A 24,899-nucleotide genomic window follows, 5' to 3' on the forward strand; every position below is an offset into this window, starting at 1 on the left:
GTCTTCCCATTATGCATTATCCACTTAAGACCTATATTTTTAAAATCGGAAACTCTTTTAGACTACTTTTTTGTATTATTCTGAAATTCTTTTGAAAATGTTTTATTTCCTTTCTCAGTTTTTATTTTTTTTAAGTACAAAAATGTAAAAAGGGCTTATGACAAGATATTATCATCACCATATCAATATCGAGGTATTTGGTAAAAAATATTGTGATAATTGATTTTATAATTCTTATCCCATGGTTTTACATTTACATTTCTTACATTTCTCAGCCAAAGTTGTTGTAACATCAGGGTTGGAGTCAGAGAGAGAGACATAACTCCAACCCTGAGTACAGTGTAGTAATGATAAGCAAATCAAATAAGTAAAGTTGATAATATGTCAATAGATAGGGACAGCCTGTGCCTTACTGTTTATATACAAATAAAAAGATCTGTGACAAATCTGAACTACAACTGTGGTTTTCTGACTTTTTATTTAATTGTTATGTTATTATATGACAAGTTTAATTGTAAAAGTATACTTTGTATATAATTGTTAGTGTGGCCGAGGAGGACATTCACAAAGTCTGAAAAGCCCTTAATTGTGAATAAAAACCAGGCTTTCCACGGACGCTGCGTAAATCCTGGTCAGTCTCCACACAGAATGACAGTGGTGGACACTAGTCTACTTAAAGGACCACTTCACCCATTTTCAACCTATCTTCATATAATTGGTCCTCACTAATGCTCATTATAATATGGTGCCATTTCTGTCTACTCACTCTGTGTCTCAGAGGAGGCCTGTGGACCGTTCAGAAACACGCCTACCAGTGACATCATCGATGGGGAATCCAAGCTAATTAGAAACTTCAAAGTTAGCATGCTGTAATGGAAGCCATAATTCTCTTATTAATAATAATCTGCCTAACAATGAAGTGTCCACAGCCCTCCTATGAGACACAGTCAGACCAAGTAGAAAGAAGAAAAAAAAGGTACCATTTTATCGGGACCGTACCTATGTTCCCCGGGTCCTATGTTCCCCGCTTTCCTAGGGAGAGCGGGGAACATAGGACCTAACCTAAACCTAACCCTAACCCTAACCTTAGTGGGGAACATAGAACCCGGGGAACATAGGGATGACCCCATTTTATCATGACGATTAGGACCAATTATATGGAGATAGGTTGAAAATTGGGTGATGTCGTCCTTTAATAACTCCAGTAGGCTACTTGAGATACTGTTATGGAAACTTTAACATACATGTATCAATATGTGGTCCAAAGCAAGTAGGATACACATGACCATTGGCTTGGTTGTGAAGTGGCTATTAGAATTGGTACCAACAACGGTTTGAATTCGTTCTCCTGCTATACCACAAAAATGTGGAATGTCCTACCAAAAGCTGTGAAGGAGTGTAAAACCCTACTCTCCTTCAAAACCTACAGTTGGCTGCAATTTGAAAATGGCCCCTGTAAAAGTCAACGCCTATTGTTTTTCTGTTTTCAAACTGTTTTTATGATGTTTTGCATAGTAGTGTATATCTGTCTGTCATGAAATGTCTCTATGAATTGAGTACAAAGGAAACAAGCCATAGGCTTTCTTCTTGGGTTTTAAATCCTCTTAGCTGAACTTGTATTGAACTGTACTTTCATTTGCTTTTTTTTGGCACACTATTAATAAAGTATTCAATCAATCAATCAATCAATCAATCAATAAATCAATCAATCAGCCCTTTAACCAGCCTGATCCGGTCTAGAGCCCGTTCCGTATCCGCTCTAGATCCAGACCGGATCAGCAGCCTGCAAAGCAAGATGTCATTAAGTCTGACATAGCCATGGTTCACATGACGATCGTCTGTCACAATTGTCATGGAACCACTTGTTCCTGGTTTGCGATGTTTACAAATTTGATTAGATGTTTTTACATCTACATAAACGTTCAGATTTCAAATATAAAGTGCTGACCCTCAAGCCACGGATGTAAGAAGTTGAGACGCAACCTGTCTAAGTACCTGTATATTCCGTATTGTTAAATAAAAAGCTTTTTAATCCGATCTCCGGCCATTTTCTCCAGATTTTCACCTATGCTTTCAACAACACGAACCTATCGGCTGGAAGGTGTATTGCACTCTGATACATATATAAAAAAAAAAAAAAAGGCCGCCGATTGGATTAAAATGCTTTTCATTGAACAATACGGAAAATACGGGTACTTAGACCCATGCGACTCAACTTGTTACACCCGTGGCTTGAGGGTCAGCACGTTATATTTGACATTTTAACCTTTATGTAGATGTGGCAGTTGTAAATGTAAAAACAATCGCAAACCGGGAAAAGTGGTTCCATGACTGCTGTGTGATGGTATGACAGTCATCTTTCAGGGCTAAGTCCACAGAGCAGTGACATCTGTGTACAGTAGAAGACTGACACCTAGTGGACAAAGTGTGCTACTCCTCATGGTCTGTCAGCTGACTCACTGATAGAGTCAGCTGTCTCTGTCTCTACTCTGTAGCTACAGAGGCTTAAATCACCTTAATACCGCTGTACTTACTGAGGTATGTATGACGACATGTTTTAAAACCTTCATTAATGACGCAGGGGCTTATTTTATTGCATCTTATTGTGTTAATTAGACGGAGAGGTGGAGAGAACCGTAGCGCTCGTGCAGAGAGTTATTAGAGAGTTCTCTGTAACGGCTAGCTATGTAGCTGTTAGCATAACAACAACAACACAACCCATCATAACACCTAGAATAATAATAACAATAACAACACAACTACTGCCACATACACAGCCATCGTTATGTGAGACAGCAGGCGTTGTCATGGTAACCTGGCTGTCACTGGAGATCTGTCAGGAACACAATGTGAACAACATGAGTTAGCTGTGTGTTAGCTACTAACAGGCTAACCTGCTAGTGTTGGTCTTGTTCCATAATGATACTGTATGAACAGAGGAGAATCTGCACTGTTCATACAGGATCATTATGAACCTCTGGACCTTCTACACCATTGCTTCTCAAAGTGGGGTCCGGGGACCCCCAGGGGTCCTTGAGGGAGTTCCAGAGGGTCCCCAGCTAAATGATAGATTAGGCACCAAATGGAACCCTTATGGGTCTGTAACTCTGAGAGTGTACAAATGGAACCAAATGGACCATTATGGGTCTGTAACTCTGAGTGTACAAATGGAACCAAATGGACCCTTATGGGTCTGTAACTCTGAGAGTGTACAAATGGAACCAAATGGACCATTATGGGTCTGTAACTCTGAGTGTACAAATGGAACCAAATGGACCCTTATGGGTCTGTAACTCTGAGAGTGTACAAATGGAACCAAATGGACCCTAACGGGTCCATTTGGTTCCATTTGTACACTCTCAGAGTTAAATTGACATAGATTTTACAATATAAATTGCGGTCCAAGTGATAGAAATGCCATTAAATGGGGGTCTGTAGCCCTAATGCATGTCAAACTGGGGGTCCTTGAAATTAAAATGGTTGAGAATCACTGCTAGAGCCGTAACAAATCTTCTCTTATGGGGGTCCCTGGCATATCTTTTGAAATGGGGGTCCGCGGGCTAATAATTGTCAATTTCCTTGACATGAAAAAGTTTAAGAACCACTGTTCTACACTGTAGAAGGTCCAGAGGTTCATAATGATACTGTATGAACACTGTAGAAGGTCCAGTGGTTCATAATGATACTGTATGAACAGTGGAGATTCTCCACTGTTCATGCAGTATCATTATGAACCTCTGGTTCTCTACACTTTAGAAGGTCCATAGGTTCATAATGATACTGTATGAACAGTGGAGAAGGTCCAGAGGTTCATAATGATACTGTATGAACAGTGGAGAAGGTCCAGTGGTTCTGGGCTGTGAGCACTGGACCCACTGATCAAGTCCATTTTATAGATCAGATATAGTTTAAAAACAACCAAAAGTGCTGTTTTGCAAAACAAAACACAGCATACTTGAGAAAAACATCCAAGTAAGACAGTTGTTCCCAAACTGGGGGGTCCCTAGCTCTGGTCCATAGCCTTGAAGGAGTTCCCTTGTTCCCTTCAAGGCTATGGACCAGAGTTAAGGGGGTCCCCAGCAGTGTTGGGCAGGAACAAGTTACTTTTAATATATTAAGTAATATTATTAACGGTAATATTATACCATATCACTATGTAAAAAAAATATATACATATTACATATTACTCAGGTTTTGTTGGCTTAAAAAAACATATTCAAAATGTTTCACTTTTTTTCACAATGTTCAAGATTTTCTTTTGAAATGTCATGGACCCCCAAAATTATATATTTGCACAGATTTGAGTTAAAAAAAATGTTTGCTTTAAAAATACTTCAAGCTCATAGCGCTATGAGTTTGTAGATCTGCTGTTTTTGAAAAGCCAAAGAAATCTAAAATGACACTCTTAATTGGTTAAAGTGCTCACGTGGCCTAGTCGCTTCTTTTGGGCTTGATTTCGTAGACCTGGTTGCTTATTTATTTTGCAAAACCTGGCAAACAGTGGTTTCAGGGTGTGTGTGTGTGTGTGTGTGTGTGTGTGTGTGTGTGTTGCAGACCGGTCCAGGCCTCCTCCTCCTCCTCCTCCTCCTCCTCCTCCTCCTCCTCCTCTCCAGCATGGCAGCCTCCTCCCAGTGGGAGCTTCCTCCGGAGCTGTGCTGCCGGCCCATGGCCTTCGTGGCGCTGACCGGCCTGGACGTGACCTACAACGCCGTGCACCGCGCCATCTGGGACGCCTTCTGTGCCAACCGGCGCGCCGACAGGGTGCCCATCTCCTTCAAATGCCTCCCGGGGGACCACGAGTACCCTAAGTGCCGCACCAAGGTGAGAGAGGTCTGAGAGATGAATAAACGTCTGGAATTGGTTTCATTCATTCCTTCTTATGAATTCATCTGTTGAACTTGTTTTTTCATGTTTTTCAAACCAGTGGTTCTCACACTTTTTATAGTGCCAAGGACCCCCACTTTGATATGTATTTAGCCGCGGATCCCCACCTGAAAATATGTTGTGCCAGGGACCCCCAGAAGCAAAGATCTGTTAAAAATGTTCTCCTTTAAAAAAAAATATATTTCAAGATATGCACACATTTTCAAGATAAAAAAATATCTACAAGCTCATAGCCGAAGTATAAAATATGGATAAAAGGGTTAAAATGATTGATTGACAAAAGTTTGCGAGCTTTAACATTTCAAAAATAGCAGATCTATAAGCTGTCCTGTGAGCTTGAAGATTGGAAAGCTCATCTACGAGCTCACAAGGCATCGCAGAGCGACGTGTTTTGAGCTTGTAGATCGCAGTTTTTTGGGGCTTTATGACAAACGGCAGAAAAGTTATTACATCGCCGTCCTAAAATGTAGATTTACAATTTACACTGTAGTCATTTATCAGACGCTCTTACTGTAGGCATTTAGCAGACGCTCTTACTGTAGGCATTTAGCAGAGCGACTTACAGTAAGCAAGGTAAACACACACATCAAATGCATAGAGACATGTGTAGATCAGTGGTTCTCAGACCTTTTCATCTCAAGGACCCCCAAATGTGTGTGGCCACAGATCTCAAAATATTTTGTTCCAGGGACCCCCCCCCCCCAGAAGCAAAGATTTGAGTTACAAATGTTCCCTTTAAAATATGTATATATTCAACGTTTTGCACAAGTTTTCACAAATATATTTTTTTTTGCAGATCTACAAGCTCACAGTGCGGCATTCGGTGCCGTGCTATGAGCTTGTAGATCTGCTGTTTTTGAATAGCCAAACAAAAAAATATGGGTTTTAAATGGTTAAAATGATCATATTAACTAATTTAGCTGGGAACCCCCCTGGTACCCCTCCAAGGACCCCTGGGGGTCCCTGTACCCCACTTTGAGAACCAATGGTGTAGATGTACTCACAAGTATAGTAATGCAAACGTGTGTGTGTGTGTGTGTGTGTGTGTGTGTGTGTGTGTGTGTGTGTGTGTGTGTGTGTGTGTGTGTGTGTGTGTGTGTGTGTGTGTGTGTGTGTGTGTGTGTGTGTGTGTGTGTGTGTGTGTGTGTGTGTGTGTGTGTGTGTGTGTGTGTGTGTGTGTGTTCAGAGGACCTCCTATGAGTGGTACATCCCAAAGGGCATCCTGAAGACAGGCTGGATGCACAAACATCTCAACCTGGTCCCGGCTCTGGTGGTTCTGTTCTACGAGCTGGACTGGGACGACCCTCAGTGGAAGGAGAAACAGTCCGAGTGTGCAACCAAGGTGGAGATCGTCAGGTACAGTACGCTGGTGTGTGTGTGTGTGTGTGTACGAGTGTGTTAGGGCTGGGTAATCATGGATCAAAGTTAGGTGATGATCAAAATAGGTGATATCCTAGACCAGGGGTGATGCTACTTTGATGATGTAGAGGGCCACTATATTTACACACTCACTCCAGAGGGACACATTGCATATAGAGCATCGCAGTTCCCGCCCACTTCCTGGTTTTTCGTGGTGCCGGAAAGAACAACTCAATGCATTTTTCCATTGACATTTCCAAAAATTTATATCTATTAATTTAAGCCTCGAATCAAGCCATCATGACATGACATGAATCATGACCATAAATCGTTTTTTTCTGTGATTTATTTTATTTTATATTTAATTATATGATATACTATATTTAATAAATACCCTTTGTTTTGCCGTTTTCAACAAAAAAAAAATCACAGAATCAAACGATTTATGGTCATGATTCATGTCATGTCATGATGGCTTGATTCGAGGCTTAAATTAATAGATATAAATATTTTTGGAAATGTCAATGGAAAAATGCATTGAGTTGTTCCTTCCGGCACCACGAAAAACCAGGAAGTGGGCGGGAACTGCGATGCTCTATACTGTCGGGCCATTCTGTCACACAAAAGTAGTACAAATAGCAGATCTACAAGCTCAAAACGCGTCGCACGTTTTGAGCTTGTAGATCTGCTATTTTTACTATTTTTGAATTGGAATTCAGATTTATTTTGTGCTGTTTTTTTATTGGAATCCTGAAAAGTAACATTTTTATTTAATTTCAAATGCATTTAGTTATACTTATGTTAACTTTATTTACTTAAATACAAATACATTGGACATAAAAAAAGACAATATAATTGTAATACTAGTCACTAAGCTACTAATATAGACTGAAGTAATTAAAGCGGGTCATTTTGTAATTGTAACAGCTGAAATCAATAATATATCAGTAATCCGCATGTGGCCCCCGGGCCGCCAGTTGCCCATGTATGTCCTAGATATCCTATTTTGGGTTATTAGTTATTTTATGTGCATTGTGTTTGTAGGACCAGTCTACAAGGCAGGAACACCAAGGTGGCGGTTGTCCTCATCCAGAAGAAGACCCCTCTACCTCCAGGTAAAAAAGTAATTTGTTCTTCTGAATACTTGAGTATTTACTTGAGTATATATATTTATATACTTTTTTCCACCTGACAAAGACATGCTATTACATCGTGTGTCCACTAGGAGAGGACCTGGTGGCTTCAGAGAGAGCAGCCACTCTGTGTAACTCCTGTGATCTGTCTGGAAAGAGTCTGTTTGTCCTGCCTCACACCGACCACCTGGTGGGCTACATTATCAGGTACACACACACACACACACACACACACACACACACACACACACACACACACACACACACACACACACACACACACACACACACACACACACACACACACACACACACACACACACACACACACACACACACACACACACACACACACACACACACACACACACACACACACAGTGGGCTACATTATTAGATAACACAACGCCAAATTGGTGAAAATGTCAAATGTGTTCCTTGGGTTTGTGTGAACACTTGGTGGCGCTGTAGCAATGACCAGTACAAATAATCAAAGTAATTAGTGGCCAAAATAAGTAGGTCATTTTTAATAATTGTATCCGTGAACATTGTGTAGATCTGCATTGTGTAGATCAGCTGTTTATGATATTTTTGAAAATGTGTGAACATTTTTCAGCACATGAATTTAAACCGATGAATGGAAGTGGAGGTACAGTTGGAGGTACATTGTATCAAGGCACACAGGGTTGGAATCTAACGCGCGTGCCTTGCTACAATGTACCTCGGATGACAAGTAACTAACTACTACTAACAGTGTTCATTCTAGCGTGAGCTTTGAACACCTACTGTACATGACACTGTTTCAGGTTGGAGAACGCCTTCTACGAACACGCCCAGACCTACTACTACACCGAGATCCGCCGTGTCAAATCACACAAAGAGTTCCTCAACAAGACCACCCACCAGGTTGGAAGACATGCAAACGCACACACACACACACACACACACACACACACACGCATGCTTGAACACACATGCACACACTTTTACAAAATGTCGACTTTTCCCCTCTAAATTGATTTATGTATTTATTTTTAACTCTAACACTGCCAGAGTTTTTTTTTTTTACCCTCACAGACTGCCAGACTTTTCTAAGCTAGTACTTAGAATCTTTTTTATTTTTTTGTCCGTTTATTTTTTAACATTGAAGTGAATGGAGCAGCAACTTTTTGGAAAATGTTATCTCCTGGTTCTTTGTGACGAACGGAAAAATGGAAAAACCCCAAAAATAAAGAATAATTTTCGATTTAAAAAATAATAATATTTTTTGTTGCCATATTTTAGGCAATAGCTTAAAATAATTTAGGCAATAGCTAAATTCTCAAACGTTTATAAACGTTTTTGGCGGGTAATGAGTTGATTAGCGATTTTCTATAATCATTGAAATCAATGGAGTGTCTCACCCTGTCCTCTGGGTGGCGTAGCTGCTGTTCGTCAGACACCAGTTCAAGATCGCCTTCTTCAGTGAGCTGAAGCAGGACACACAGAACGCTCTGAAGTAAGTCTGCATCCACACAGCCAGGCCTGTCACTGTTATTACCACGGTCCCCACGGTCATGAAATTCCTGGAAATATTTTGAAATAAAAATTTAAAAAACCCAGTACTGGAAAAGGTTTGGAATTGATCAAAGGTCCTGGAATTTATCAAGGGTCCTGGAAAAATATTTGGCTATGCATTGTTTTTGGCTATATTTTTTTTTGATACAAAACATTTTCATAAACATGTATAACATTACACAAAATATGTAACATAAGTAGTTTTTCGCCGAACGGGCTGTGTAACACCCCATCCGCACTGCCAGCGATGCGACGTGATGCGACGTGACGCGAAGCGAGCGGGCGATGAAATCTCATTAAAATATATGTTTTTGAATGAGACCGTCCTGACCTACCGCGAGCGACAACGAACCGTGCAACGACGTCGTCCACCCCTCCTATTTTCGCTCGCAGGGTCACTATGCCCTAATTTTGCACGAAATGTTGAATGAAATTGTACTATTTTATATTCTATGCTTTATTTTTGCTACACTGCCTATCTTTGGGCATTGTACATAGGAGTAAGAGACACATTATTGCGCTGAATGATTGTTTTATAGGCCTGGAAATTGGGCTAAATATTCTGGAAAAGTTTTGGAAATTCATTGCTAAAAATGTGTGGGGACCCTGTATTACACTACATCAGGGGTCTTCAACAGGGGGTCCATTTTTTTTACATTAACCACTTGAACCCTAGCATCCCTTTTCTGAGGAGAACTTTAGCCAAAAATAGCCGATCTACAAGCTCACAACGCCTCGCGCTGCGAGGCGTTGTGAGCTTGTAGATCGGCTATTTTTGGCAAAGAGTTATAGATGTACAGGGAAAAAGAGCAGCAAAAGTTTATCTGAAACACAATTTTATACAATACAGAGGGGGTCCCTGATTCATCTCTCTCTCAGCTAGGGGGTCCTTGGCCTGAAAACGTTGAAGACCCCTGCACCGCATAATAGCTTAATCACAATGATTTGTGATAATCACAATTATTTTTGGGCTGCCTGTCTGAACAGGGCCTAAGACTAGAGGGTTTGAGTGGTTAAAAGGTGCTGTTTCAAACGTAAAAAACAAACACATATTTCACATAGTTAAACCACCTCAGGCAGACGCTGTTTATGCCTTGTTCAACATAGCCTGAGTAGAGAAACGATACAAAAAAAAGGTTGAAATATGGAGATACTGCACCACCACTAACCCCAATTCACGTGTGTGTGTGTGTGTGTGTGTGTGTGTGTGTGTGTGTGCGTGTGCGTGCGTGTGTGTGTGTGTGTGTGCGCGTGTGCGTGTAGGTATTACAGAACGGCGTACAGTCTCATCCATGAGCTCAGAGCCCATGAGACCAACATACTGGAGATCAAAACCATGGCCGGCTTCATCAACTATAAGGTGTGTGTGTGTGTGTTGTTTAAAGCTACATGTCTGTGTGTATAACATGTTATTTTCACCAATCTGTGTGGTAGTATGCTACTATAATAGGGCTGCAACTATCAATTATCTTCGTTGCAATTATAAAACTTCTATCGAATACTTTGTCAAGTAATTGAATAGTCAATCAATAACTCTGTGTGTGTTCTGTACTAAAGTACATGAAGAGCCTCCTCAGTGAGTCCCATAGTAGCTACTTATACCAGTAAACTGCTTTAGTTGACAATTACATTGCAGATTTACAGGTTCTGTAAGACCAGTAAGAGTCTATTTGGGACACTTGCTAACTCTGTTAACAATCTCTCTCTCTCTCTCTCTCTCTCTCTCTCTCTCTCTCACCCACACTCACACTCACACACACACACAGATCTGTCGGCTGTGTTTCCAACACAACACTCCTCTGGACGCCATCGCTCAGTTCAGGAAGCACATAGATCTGTGTAAGAAGAAGATCGGCAGCGCTGAGCTGGCCTTCGAGCACTCTGCCTGGATGTCCAAACAGTAAGAGAGAGAGAGAGACACACACACACACACACACACACACACACACACACACACACACACACACACACACACACACACACACACACACACACACACACACACACACACACACACACAACGCCTCCTCTAAATTGAGCGTCTTCCTATAATAGCTGATACTGCGCAGTACCTACAGTAACTGTGCTAACTGTTTGGGCCTACTTTTGGAGAGGCCGGCCATTTGAAGGCCCCTCGCAACCAAACTTGTGCCCGTGCCCTAGGCCATTGGTTCTGAAAGTGGGGTCCGGGGACCCCCAGGGGTCCTTGAGGGAGTTCCAGGGGGTCACCAGCTAAATGATGGATAGTTAGGAACCAAATGGACCCTTATGGGTCTGTAACTCTGAGAGTGTACAAATGGAACCAAATGGACCCGTTAGGGTCCATTTGGTTCCATTTGTACGCACTCAGAGTAGACTGCCCCAACGCTCCTGATTTCGTGTATAGAGGGGCGGGTGTATAGAGCCGGCGAGAGATTGCGCCTGATCCCATTGGTTCACCGATCTGTCCGTCAACCCCCGCCCCGTTAACACAACATTACGAGCGACGCCCACTGCACTCTGGTTGGTTGGGAAATGAAACACTTCCTCATACCGAGTACACCGACGCGCTGGGCCAGGCTTTTATTTTTTAGCAAAACTAAACAATAAAAGCCTGGAGATCGAGGCTACACTCAGAGTTACATTAACATCGATTTTACAATATAAATTGGGGTCCCAGGGATTGAATTGCCATTAAATGGGGGTCGGTAGCCTAATGTATGTCAAACTGGGGGTCCTTGAAACTAAAATGGTTGAGAATCACTGCTAGAGCCGTAAAAATCTTCTCTTATGGGGGTCCCTGGCACACCTTTTTTTAAATGGGGGTCCGCGGGCTAATAAGTGTCAATTTGGGGGTCCTTGATATGAAAAACTTTGAGAACCACTGCCCTAGGCTACCACAGATAAAAACCTAAAACCGACCTCGAGAATGAACACCTCCCTATGGTTTTCATTAACAACAATGACATCAGGGGTGTTAGCTGAAATGTTAGAGAACACAGAATCATCATTACACAGGCTAAACATGCTCTGTCATGCCTACTCATGTAGAGTCCCCTGTATACATGGCACCCATTTAAGATGTGGACATGGTTTCAGCTTTGTGTTTGTGACCATACAGTGAGGAGCATGATTGCCTGTAAACCAGATGGAGAGATTAGATGGTAAAACCTGCAACCTTGCTTTCAGAGTAAAGACAACAAACAATGTACTCGTCTAAAGCAACATTTTTGAGCAACATCAATGTAAAGTGCTTTTCTCCAAAGCGCTTTATATTGTATTTCACATTCACCCATTCACCCACACACATTTACACACCGCTGGGCGAGGGAAACCATACAAGGCACCAACCTGCTCATCAGAAGCAGTGAGGGCTTCAGCGTCTTGCTCAAGGACACTTCCACACGTAGCCAGGAGGAGCTGCAGGGATCGAACCTGGAACCTTCGGATTCCAAGACGGCCGCTCTACCTCCTGAGCCACTGCAGAATAAATAATACATAAACAACATAATAGGCTATGGTCAAGGCTTACACTCCTGCCCGACCACTTCGGTCTGCCGCCTCGGTGCGACTGATTGCCTCGTCGCTCAATGGTCCTTCTGGCCGATCTACACGGTCACAGCTTTTTTCTGTTCTGGGCCCCACAGTGGTGGAATGAACTCCCCACTGATGTCAGGACAGCAGAGTCACTGCCCATCTTTGGCCGCAGGCTGAAAACCCACCTCTTCAGGAAACACTACCCTCCCTCTTTGCCTGGCCTACTTGTTGTCAATTAGTTGTACGAGCTCTTGTTTTATTGGCTCTTGTTTATTCGATACACTTATTATTTGTTTTAGCTCTTGCTCATTTGATTTTCCTACTTTGTCTCATCTGTTTATGAAAGTAGGTAGATGATATATTGCACTTTTACCTTAGCGCTAGGTATACTCTTAGTTGCTTGTTTTAGAAGAGAATGCACTTAAAGACTTCTGGTGATTAGTAGTTTTGTTCCCTACCTATGTTGAATGCACTGATTGTAAGTCGCTTTGGATAAAAGCGTCTGCTAAATGAATGTAATGTAATGTAATAATATTACATATTGTGTTCATTGTTTAGGAAACAGAGTGTTGGGGACTCCTTTTACACTGTGTCACAAATCACAGACTAGGCCTAACAAAATCCTTCAGTGGTGAGATGTTATGTTTCTTTAATCCGTGCGCTCTGTTGTCATTGTGTGTCGCAGGTTCCAGTCCTTTGGGGAGCTGTTTGATGAGGCCATCAAGCTGGGTCTGACAGCCATCCAGACCCAGAACCCAGGGTTCTACTACCAGCAGGCTGCCTGCTACAGCCAGGAGAGGAAGCTGCAAGCACAGCAGCTCTGCCAGGTATAGCACTGCACTGAAGCAGTACTCGCTAGAGTTCTCAAATTATACGCGACCCGAGTAAAAAAGTTTCGCTTTAAAAATATAAATATTCAAAGATTTACGACCAATTTATAAATTGCATTTATCATGTTCACGATTTATTAAAAAAAAAATCCAGACCTACAAGCGCGTGATGCCGCGCTATGAGCTTGTATATCGGCTATTTTTTGAATAGCCCAAAGTATACAATATGGATGAAGTGGTTACACAGATGCGTTCCCAGTTTGAATGGGTTAAAACAAAAGTGGGGAAAATGGCCAAAACTCAAACATCGAAAATCGTAGAAAGTGTCAGTTTTCAAGATGTTTTGGACATTATCTCTGGAACGGAAGGTCCAATCTGCTCAGTTCAAAGCGTGTTGGATGCGTGACCTTGAGGACATTAAGCATAGGACATATTTTCCGGTTTCGGGCCTAACATTATGGTAATTGTTCGGGCCGGGCCCTGTTCCGGCCAGCCCAGTTAGGGCCCAGTTAGGGCCCAGTCAGGGCCCAGTTAGGGCCCAGTTAGGGCCGGGCCTTCATTTTCAGGCCCGTTGAGAACTGGCATGTCTTACTATAACCATTTGAACCCCAGCATCCATATTCTATTCAAAAACAGCTGATCTACAAGCTCACAACGTGTTTTCATTATTTCAGGCCGGAATGAACTATCCCGCCCCCGACCCATTGGCCACGCCCACCGGAGGGTTGGACTTCTATGGCCAGAGAGCCTGGAGACAAGGACATCAAAGTAATGACACACACACACACACACACACACACACACACACACACACACACACACACACACACACACACACATGAAGGATGAGCGACAGCTTTATAAACGTCTCTATGCACCGCACATTTTCTCTGCTCTGTGGCATTGTTTGGCACATACAATCTGTGTGTGTGTGTGTGTGTGTGTGTGTGTGTGTGTGTGTGTGTGTGTGTGTGTGTGTGTGTGTGTGTGTGTGTGTGTGTGTGTGTGTGTGTGTGTGTGTGTGTGTGTGTGTGTGTGTGTGTGTGTGTGTGTGTGTGTGTGTGTGTGTGTGTGTGTGTGTGTGTGTGTGTGTGTGTGTTGTAGGTATTGACCCTCCAGACTCTGAGAAGGAGAAGACGGGGATACAGGCCCTGCAGAGTAAAGAGAGAGATGTCCCACATTCTGTGAGTAGATTCTTGTGGCTATTTCTTGGCATATTAAAACAAATATTTGAGCTAAATTTACCCCCAGAATAGATTTCATTTAAATTGATTATAGACAATTTTTTTGTATTTGTATTTGTAGTTTTTATAATGTTTTAAATGTATTAGAGTAAGGCCAACAGTGATGGTGGTGTTGTAATGGTTTGTCCCCCTCCCTCCCTGCAGGAGTTGATCATAGCCCTGCTCAGCAACGCTGTGGCCCAGTTCAAGAAGTACAAATGTCCTCGCATGAAGAGCCACCTCAGTGAGTCTACCATACTGTACCTCTACCATACAGTACCTCTATACTGTACCATGCTGTACCTCTATACTGTTTATGGGGTTTATAGGCTTCCCTCTGCTGACTCCGGAGCTATTGATACATTAGCAGAACTTATTTCTCAATACAGTAACTCTGAAGTTTACATTTTTGGTGATCTTAACTATAACTATAACTGGATAGCAAATTAGAGTTCTCAAATTCTACCCGAACCCGGCCCGACCCGACGTTTTCGGGCCCAGCCGGGCCTCAAAAGTATGCTAATTGGTCGGGCCGAGCCAAGCCTCGGGCTCAAAAAAAATAATATATATATATATATATATATATATTTTTTTTAATAATATATTTTTGAATTCTGTTCTGTCTGAATGTGTATTTATCTATTATGAAGATGGCGCTGACGGCGCTGACTTTAATACTGGCGTTAACTTGCACTGTGCTGCTCACGCTCACTGAGCCAGCAGCAGAGTGAGAGAGAGTTAAAAAAAAGCAATTCTAGGCGAGCGTTCCGGTGGTAAACAGAACACTCGCCCCAAAACACACTCACCCCCATTGATTTCGCGGACAGAGGCCGCCGGATTAGACCCGGGCGAGTGTGTTTGGGGACAAGCGTTCTTGCAATCCGTTGCCGCATATGTAGCCATGGTTCACATTCATGTTTCAGGGCTACCGCATGATGCATCCATATCAAGGGCCCTTTTAATACAAAAACCCACGGCAATTTCGGTCTACAGTACACCAGCCTTCAACAATAGTGTACATTCAGTGGTCAGGTTCGTTCAGAAATCAATTGAAGAACGCAGGAGTGAGCTTTCCATATAGCCACGCGCGAGAACGTGCATACACGCAGTACACTACACATGTGTCGTTGTTGACGTTCTTGGATGGTTTTAATTTGAAGGTTTAACAGGATGTTCAATGTGTTTTTGTGAGTTAAGATAACTGACCGGCGTGCTCTATGCCGGCGTGCTGTGTTAAGTTACACAAGTGGCAGAAACGGTGCTTTCTGATTTTCACAATACAATGTAATCCACCCGCGTTTAGTTCAGTATTATAATATTTTTCACCCAACGCGTGTAAACTTAAGCTAATAGGTTAACAACAGTCTCGAGTCGGTCTCAGACAGTCAGGGGGGGGGGGGAGAGAGACAAAGACTCGGTCGAGAGAGGCAGAGAAATGCAGACGATGCATTGCATTGCACAGAGGTGCGTGAGCAAGACAAGGATTTAACTTAATTTAAATCAGCACAGTGTAAGTTAATGTCAGTCAGCGCCGTCAGCGCCATCTTCATAATGGATAAATACACATTCAGAACAGAATAATAATATAATAATATTATTATTTTTTTCGGGTTTCGGGCCTAACATGATGGAAATAGTCGGGTTCGGGCCGAGCCTCGGCCGGCCCAGTCGGGCCCAGTTAGGGCCGAGCTTTAATTTTCAGTCCCGTTGAGAACTCTATAGCAAATGCTTCTGATTATCTGAAGGAAGTATGTGGTCATCTAAACCTAGTCCAACTGATTACTGAACGCACCAGACCTAACCTAAGAGATACATGTCGTGGTCAACTTTAATAGATTTGATCTTAGCAAATAGGGACGATAAAATTATTGCCTCTGGTATATTTGATCTGGGACCATTAAGTGACCATTACACGGGTAAAGACGTCTCACTCAGAAGTTGTTTTAACTGATTCACTGCCAATCACGTAGATCTACGCGAACCGCTTTAAAGCCGCCACGTGCCAATCGCGTAGATCTACGTGAAGTGGAAAAAAAAGTTTTTTTTTTTTTTTTAATGTTTTTTTTTTCCAATTTCACCCATCACTCATCCTTGGTTCACTTCTGAGCTGACATCTATGCTGCAGTCAAAAAACAAGGCCTGGGCCTTTGCTAAGAAATCGGGAGATCCCTCTCACTGGCTTGCTTTTAAACAACTGAGAAATACATTTACATCAGCTGTAAGAAAAGCTAAATCCTCCTACTACCTCCTAGATGCTATACTTAGCTGTGATTCCAACCCAGCTAAAGTCTGGAAGATCGTCAATTCAGTCAGAGATAAATAAAAAAAAGCTACCTCACCACCTGCACATGTAAACGTCGGTCAGAGTGTAGTCTCTGACCTAAAAGATATTTGCACAGTTTTTAACGAACATTTTGCTGCTGCAGGTCACCTCTTTGAAGAGGACATGACTCAGGGTTTATCCGGTAACATTCATGTGGAAGTTGAGAGCCGTGTCTCTCAAGCTGAGAGGCTCGACTCTCACTTCTCCCTGGAACCTTTTACGTATAATGTTGTTTTTTACTGCTTTGCACTCCATTGATCCCAACAAGTCAACAGGGGAGGATTGCTTGGACCCTTTTTTTTCTTAAGTTAGCTGCTCCACTAATTTCAGAGCACATGGCACATATTTATAATATTTCTGTGTCAACATGCATAGTTCCCAATCTATGGAAAATGGCACTTATCTCACCACTATATAATGGTGGAGATAAAAAACGATCCAAACAATTATCGCCCCAATCTCCAAGCTGTCCTGCCTAGCAAAAACTCTGGAATCATTGGTAAATAATCAGCTCACAATATTTCTATCAAGCCACTCTGTATTAACTCCACTTCCATCTGGTTTTAGAGACAAACATACTGTAGCACAACCCTAGTTATAAATGATATCGTTTCTGCCATAGACAAAAGAAAACACTGCGCTGCACTTTTCATAGATTTATGGAAAGTTGTGATACAGTTGACTATAGGGGTGTGCCGATATATCGTCCCGCGATATATCGCGATACGTTTTCGTGACGATATGTATCGTTTTGGGGGGAAAAAATATCGTTTTGAAAAACATTTTTTTTTTTTTTTTACAATAATAATAATCAGGCGTGCAAACAGCCCCGAGGTGAAAATGGTGACAACATGTTTTTTTTTTTTCGGGTCAGGTGTCATGACCACTCCACTATTGCCCTATTTGGATTCAAAACGGCTATTGTAGCTGAAAAGCTACAAGTTTGCATGTCTGAATAATGCAAAACAGAAATATTTGTTTGCATTTGCTCCCCCCCCCCCCCATATATTTTCATAATAAAAAAGTGCCATATATCGTATCGTATCGATGTCGTGAGCCCAATATCGTATCGTATCGTTTCATGAAATTAGTGTATCGGCACACCCCTAGTTGACTATGCACTCCTCTTAAAATCTTCCATAGAAGTGGGTTTGATGGAAACGCCTGCAGCTGGTTTCAGAGCTACCTGGCTGGGAGTTCTCAGTGTGTGAGAGCTGGGAGAACCCAGCCAGGGTTCTTCTTACCCATAACAAAAGGCGTCCCTCAAGGATCGATCCTGGGCCCTGTGTATATATAAATAACATTGCTTTATCCCTAGATGGTTGCCAAGCACATTTCTATGCAGACGACACCATCATTTACTGTGTTGCTGATTCTGTCCAGCTTGCAACTGAGAACCTGCAGCTCTCATTTAATGCACTCCCAAGATTCACTCAGAGAGCTGAAGCTTGTACTAAATGCATGCAAAACTAAATTCATGCTATTTTCTAGGGCCAGGGTCATTGATTGTAATAACTTATACATTACTACCTCAAATGGATTCAGTATAGAAAGGGTTACTGAATACAAGTACCGTAATTTCCGGACTATAAGCCGCTACTTTTTTCCCATGCTTTGAACCCTGCGGCCTATACAACGGTGCGGCTAATCTATGGATTTTTACAGCTAAAGGCCACTAGGGGACCTTCTAAATCTATGGATTTCACACCTGCGGCTTATAGTCCAGTGCGGCTTGTATATGCACACATTTGTTTTTTTCCCTAAATGTGGCTGGTGCGGCTTATATTCAGGTGCGCCTTATACTCCGGAAATTACGGTACCTTGGAATATGGATTGATGACAAATTCACTTTTAAATGCCACATAGACAAATCTGGCCTGTAAAGGTAAAAGATGGGTTTCTTTTACAGAAACGGAGATAGTTTTCCCAATGGCATGTAGGAAAATGGTTATTGAAGCAGTCTTCCTCTCTGTGGTGGACTATGGAGATGTCATTTATGGAAATGCTGCTCCTTCTGTCCTCAAGCCCTTGGATACAGTTTATCATTCTGCTCTGCGCTTTATATCTGGTGAACATTATAGGACTCATCACTGCATCCTATATGATAGAGAGATTTATATCTGGTGAACATTATAGGACTCATCACTGCATCCTGTATGATAGAGAGATTTATATCTGGTGAACATTATAGGACTCATCACTGCATCCTGTATGATAGAGTGGGATGGCCTTCCTTGGCGAAACAAACACTGGTACCTGTTCATCTTTAAGGCAGTTGATGGGACTTTACCGTTTATATTACATCCCTGCTGGATTGGAATCCTGTAACACATAGGACACGCTCCAGTGATTGGCTCACGCTAAAGGTCCTGTAACACATAGGACGCGCTCCAGTGATTGGCTCACGCTAAAGGTCCTGTAACACATAGCACACGCTCCAGTGATTGGCTCACGCTAAAGGTCCTGTAACACATAGCACACGCTCCAGTGATTGGCTCACGCTAAAGGTCCTGTAACACATAGGACGCGCTCCAGTGATTGGCTCACGCTAAAGGTCCCCAGAGTAAGGACTGAACTGGGAAAAACAGCCTTTTGTTTTAGTGCCCCAACCACCTGGAATGACCTGCAGCTTAAATTAAAAATCTGTTCTCCCATAACATACGGTCAATTTAAATCTTTGATTGCAGGCCTACCCACAAGGGTCTGCAATTGCTTTTAAATTGCTTTTAAATGTGTGTCGTATCACACGATAGGGAAAGGTTGTTTTATTTGGTTCTGTTTTGTCTTGTTTTTGATATGAATATTGATGTGAACATGAAAATGAAATTGTACTGTGATGTATCTCGACGGCACTGCAAATGAGGGCAACCTCAATGTCTTTCGAGAATAAATAAAGGTTTGAAATGAAATGAAATTAACTATACCATACTGTACCTCTATACTGTACCATACAGTACCACTAACCCATAGTACCTAACCCATAGTATCTAACCCTACTATTCATCTGTGTGTGTTCTGTACTAAAGTACATGAAGAGCCTCCTCAGTGAGTCCTATAGTAGCTACTTCAGTATACCAGTAAACTGCTTTAGTTGACAATTACATTGCAGATTTACAGGTCTGTAACTCTGAGAGTTACTAAGAGTCTATTTGGAACCTCCTCAAGGGACACTTGCTAACTCTGTTAACAATATCTCTCGCTCTCTCTCTCTCTCTCTCTCTCTCTCTCCCTCTCTTCCTCTCTCCCTCCCTCTCTCTCTCCCTGTAGTGGTACAGATGGGAGAGGAGTACTATCACGCCAAGGACTACACCAAAGCCCTGAAGTGAGTCACCATGTAATCACAGGGTTTTCCCTCCCAGCGCTAAGATAAACATATTTTAATTGAACCCAATTGAACCCTAGCATCCCTATTCTAGGCTGATCATTCTGCCAGGATGTTTAGTGTAGAGGGAAAACAGGAGGGTGCCTAGCATGGAGCCCTTGAGAATCCGGTCGACTAAGCATATAGGGTTTAAATGGTTACTAGCACGTTCGGTGAAAACAACGGCTGATCTACAAGCTCACAACGCGGCGCATCGTGACGTGTTGTGAGCTTGTAGATCAGCTGTTTTCAGCAGGTTGAAAGTGGTTAAAGGGATAGAACACTTTGGTAGAGCTTTGGGTTGTGTAGTGACATGATGTAACTCCAGAGGCATTTTCAGGTCGGGATACCGATTCTATCCAATCAGCAGAGAGAACTCACACAGGATACAGATTAAACACGTGACATTGGAAGTGATGACACAACAAAATGAGCGGACAAGATAGGAACTGGAATACATTCAAATTGAAGCTGATAAATGGGTAGTACTCTCTCCTGATTGGCTGAAATTGGCAATCCACCTGAAAATGTATTTTCTGTTTATTAAAGAGCTGGAGAGACATGAAGACTCCTGTTACTGAACAAACACTCTATAGGAATGATTACTATCAGAATATAGTGCTTTAACCTTTTATCAACAAAAAATATCTACCTTAAAGTGAACATTGTCTCCTCCAGACTGTTGGACTATGTGATGTGTGACTATCAGTGTGTTAAGTGTAGGCCTGTCCCCGACTAAGGACTTGTTTAGTCGAATCTAATTGGCGACTAATTGCCAATAGTCGACTGGCAGTCGACTAATGCAAATTTTTTTTTTTTTACAAAAATACATTTTATTTCAAAGGGCCAAGTCTACACAGTTTGTTTTGTGTCTCCAGCAGAGTTTCTAGTGTCTCTATCTCTCTCTGGAAGAGGTTGCACATGAACTCTGCAGCCGCACTGAGGCGCTCCAACACAAACAATACCAATACAAAGACGAGGAATAAGAAGAATAAAGTGGAAGTTACGTGTGATTGCAGGTGTAGACTTGGCCAAAAAACAATTAAAAAAAATGTTGGCCCTTAAAAAAAAAAAAAAAAAAAAGAAAAATTCTCAACTACCGGTAGATTCGACTAAGAGACACGCAGTCGACTCGGACCCCCCGCGACTAACCAGTCGACTATTCGACTTAGTGGAGGTCAGGCCTAGTTAAGTGCATGTTCTCTTCCAGACTGTTGGACTATGTGATGTGTTGTTCTCTTCCAGACTGTTGGACTATGTGATGTGTTGTTCTCTTCCAGACTGTTGGACTATGTGATGTGTGACTACCGCACAGAGCGCTGGTGGGCTCTGCTGACCTCCATCCTGACCACGGCCCTGCGCTGTGCCTACCTGATGGCCAACGTTAAGGACTACATCACTTACTCCATGGAACTGCTGGGCAGAGGTACAAACGCACACACACACACGCACGTGCGTACACATGCACACACGCACACAACACATACGGGGTTAATCAAACTAACCATGTAATAGATTGTTTAAAAAATAGATACTGTAACTTAATAACATGATCTCTCTCTCTCTCTCTCTCTCTCTCTCTCTCTCTCTCTCTCTCTCTCTCTCTCTCTCTCTCCAGCCTCCACCTTACATGAGGACCAGAAGTCGAGGATAGAGCAGAACCTCCTCAAGGTTCTGAAGGTGAGCAGATGGAACCCATGCAGACCTTAGAACCTAAAGCTGGTTCTCAACCTGTTGTGTTTTCATTTCAAGTGTCAGGTCACGGACCCCCATTTCATCATTTATCTTTCCATTAATTATGGGTTTTTGTCTTAATCTCTGGGAGATCCAGGGGGTCCCCAGCAAAAAACATTGATAGTTAGTAAGAACTAAATGGACCCTTACGAGTGTACAAATGGAACCAAATGGACCCTTACGGGTCCATTTGGTTCCATTTGTACACTCTCTGAGTTATGGAGGGTCCGTGCGCCTCTTGCGTACCCACCTAGAAATGGAAAAAGGTTTGTGAACCACCCCAACCTTTTTATTATTAGTATGTTAGATTGTAGCACCATTTTGCGGAACAAGTCCCAACAACATCTCACTGCTTGTACTTGTATAAGTTAGTGACACATAAAACCTTGTTGATTCACTGCTGTAGAGTCGTGTGTGTGTGTGTGTGTGTGTGTGTGTGCTAGTGTTGATTTCGTCGACTAAAACTATGACGAAAAATGTTCGTCGACTACCTTTTTACACTGACCAAAACTAAATAAAAACTAAGCTATGATGACTAAAACTAAGACTAAATTTCGTCAACAAATAAAAACTAGACTAAAATGTTAGTGAGGGATCTAGTGGAGAAGAGATCCAGTAGAACCAGCCTGATCTCCAGAGAACTAGTATACATTGCACGGATCCAGTGCACTTCATTCCGTGGATAGTCGCCTAGAAACCCCGAAATTGCGTGCATATGTACGGCGAGTCCCACGGTGGGCGTAACCAGTCGCAACCCGGAAAAACCCGGAAGCAGAGCAGTCCCCACAACAAAATTTACGATTCTGTGCCTATCGGTACATAACTCAAACGGCGCTGAGTAGGCACAAGGGAATGTCGCAACGTTCGGGACGGCAACTCGCTCGCTTTAGCTCGCTCGGTGGCCCCTTACGTGGCGACAATTCCCTTGAGACTGCGCGCCTCCGAAATGGTTTTGTCACAAAGGGAGAGATGTACATATGCTCGGAATTTCGGGGTTTCTAGGCGACTATCCACGGAATGAAGTGCACTGGATCCGTGCAATGTATACTAGTTCTCTGGAGATCGGGTTGGTAGAACTGAAAGACATGTCATTTTATGTTTGGTTGCGCTCGGTTGTTGCGCTCTGAATATAGCAGATCTACAAGCCCACAACACGTCGCACTGCGACGTGTTGTGAGCTTGTAGATCGGCTATTTTCTGCATGGAACCAAGTGTAAAATCAGCCATTACGACGCCATCAAGGCACCTCCAAAATACATTTTAGTCGACTAAATTAACTGTAGATTTAGTCGACTATAATCTTATGATATTTAGTCGACTAAAACTAGACAAAAACTAAAACATTTCAGATGACTAAAATATGACTAAAACTAAATGGATTTTATTCAAAAGACTATGACTAAAACTAAATCAAAATTTGCTGTCAAAATCAACACTGTGTGTGTTTTGGCAATGTAAACGTATGTTTTCTCATGCCAATAAAGCCCTTTGAATTGAATTGTGTGTGTGTGTGTGTGTGTGTGTGTGTGTGTGTGTGTGTGTGTGTGTAGAACGAGCTTCCCGACGCAGAGCCAGAGTGTGACGGTGGTTGCGTCGGTGCGGCGGCGGCGCTGTGGAGCGACCGCATGGCGCTGGCCGGATCCAACGACTTCACTCTGGAAGTCCAGGACTACGTTCCCTTCAGTCAGTATTGACACACACCCACACAGTGTACTGTACCAGTGTCTCTGAAACACTTATGAACCCCATCTGAAAATATTTAGCGACAGGAATCCCCAAGATTTGTGTAAAAAGGTTCTAATTTTCTCAAGACTTTTCAATTTATTTTTTCAAAAATAGCAGATCTACAAGCTCATGCAGATTGAGAATGTACAGATTTTTGAATCGCCAAAGTATAAATTAGGAAGTAGTTAAACTGATTTTGATCCTATATTAACTCTTTGACTGCCAGAAATAACACTTTGTTTGCTAAGCCATTTCCAGCGAGTGTTTTTCACTCACCTTTGAAACATCATAGAATATTTATCTCCAGTATGATCGATCCCCTGTGCTCTCTCTCTCTCTCTCTGACTCCAGTCCAGTGTAAGGCCCGGTTCCAGTCTCCCAGCTTCCACGTGGACCAACCCATCCGGCTCCAGGTTTTCCTCCGAGCCGACTGCCCTCATCCCGTCAGGTTCAACAAGCTGGCCGTCAGCCTCAGCAACCAGGTGTGTGTGTGTGAGCGTGTGTGTGCGTGTGCGTGTGTGTGGATTCATAAATCACACATTGGCCTAACAAAACAAACATACATTAGTTTTTGCTTTGATCCATGGGGTTACATGCAGATGATCAGTGTTCACACACAGTCACAATGCGGTTACTATTCTTCTCTCCATGTAGGAGTACAATCGTTGGTGCGTGGTGGAGTCGTCGGGACAGGAGAACATGTGTCTGTCGCCGGGGGCGACCAAATGCTTCGACTTCAGCTTCGTGGCGAAGACCGAAGACGTGGGCAAGAAGGTGGAGGTAGGAGTAATTATAACACGGACACGTGGAATTCTCCACTATGACACGTTTCTACTGAGACCTGAAGCCGATTCTACATGTCTCCTAAATCTCAACAGTTTTCTGAAAAACATATGTTTCTATATCAGTGGTGCTCAATCTTTTTCATGTCAAGGACCCCCAAAATTATATGTATTTGGCTGCGGATCCCCATCAAAATATCTTGTTCCAGGAACCCCCCAGAAGCAAAGATTTGAGTTAAAAATGTTCGCTTTAAAAATATATATTTTCAAAGATTTGCACACATTTTCACGATTTTTCAAAAATAGCAGATCTACAAGCTCGTAGCGCGGCACTTGGTGCCGCGCTATGAGCTTGTATATCTGCTATTTTTGAATAGCCCAAAGTGTAAAATAATGCTTTTTAGCTCAAATCTAAAAATGACACAGTTCCAGGTCTTAACACATCGACCGCCAGAGGTTAATCTCATAATGT

The 24,899-nt window shown here is 42.5% G+C and overlaps 1 protein-coding gene across 1 annotated transcript in view; it reads left to right on the plus strand.

Moving 5' to 3' along the window:
- Positions 1 to 2,451: 2,451 nt before the first annotated feature.
- The window catches only part of trappc11 (trafficking protein particle complex subunit 11), a 39,343-nt gene continuing 16,895 nt past the window's right edge, over positions 2,452 to 24,899 (plus strand). Inside the window, exons 1-19 of the mRNA XM_080416523.1 lie at positions 2,452 to 2,538; positions 4,555 to 4,821; positions 6,071 to 6,240; positions 7,288 to 7,358; positions 7,469 to 7,583; positions 8,183 to 8,282; positions 8,801 to 8,874; positions 10,197 to 10,293; positions 10,700 to 10,833; positions 13,135 to 13,276; positions 13,954 to 14,047; positions 14,384 to 14,463; positions 14,668 to 14,746; positions 20,093 to 20,147; positions 21,467 to 21,612; positions 21,805 to 21,866; positions 23,471 to 23,603; positions 23,997 to 24,127; positions 24,300 to 24,425. Of these exons, the coding sequence (XP_080272649.1) occupies positions 4,615 to 4,821; positions 6,071 to 6,240; positions 7,288 to 7,358; positions 7,469 to 7,583; positions 8,183 to 8,282; positions 8,801 to 8,874; positions 10,197 to 10,293; positions 10,700 to 10,833; positions 13,135 to 13,276; positions 13,954 to 14,047; positions 14,384 to 14,463; positions 14,668 to 14,746; positions 20,093 to 20,147; positions 21,467 to 21,612; positions 21,805 to 21,866; positions 23,471 to 23,603; positions 23,997 to 24,127; positions 24,300 to 24,425 (2,016 nt within the window). The 5' untranslated portion in view covers positions 2,452 to 2,538; positions 4,555 to 4,614. The remainder of the gene's footprint in view (positions 2,539 to 4,554; positions 4,822 to 6,070; positions 6,241 to 7,287; positions 7,359 to 7,468; positions 7,584 to 8,182; positions 8,283 to 8,800; positions 8,875 to 10,196; positions 10,294 to 10,699; positions 10,834 to 13,134; positions 13,277 to 13,953; positions 14,048 to 14,383; positions 14,464 to 14,667; positions 14,747 to 20,092; positions 20,148 to 21,466; positions 21,613 to 21,804; positions 21,867 to 23,470; positions 23,604 to 23,996; positions 24,128 to 24,299; positions 24,426 to 24,899) is intronic.

Source organism: Gymnoscopelus braueri (assembly GCF_963280865.1).
Source record: "Gymnoscopelus braueri genome assembly, chromosome: 20".
In the NCBI taxonomy this organism is placed as follows: domain Eukaryota; kingdom Metazoa; phylum Chordata; class Actinopteri; order Myctophiformes; family Myctophidae; genus Gymnoscopelus; species Gymnoscopelus braueri.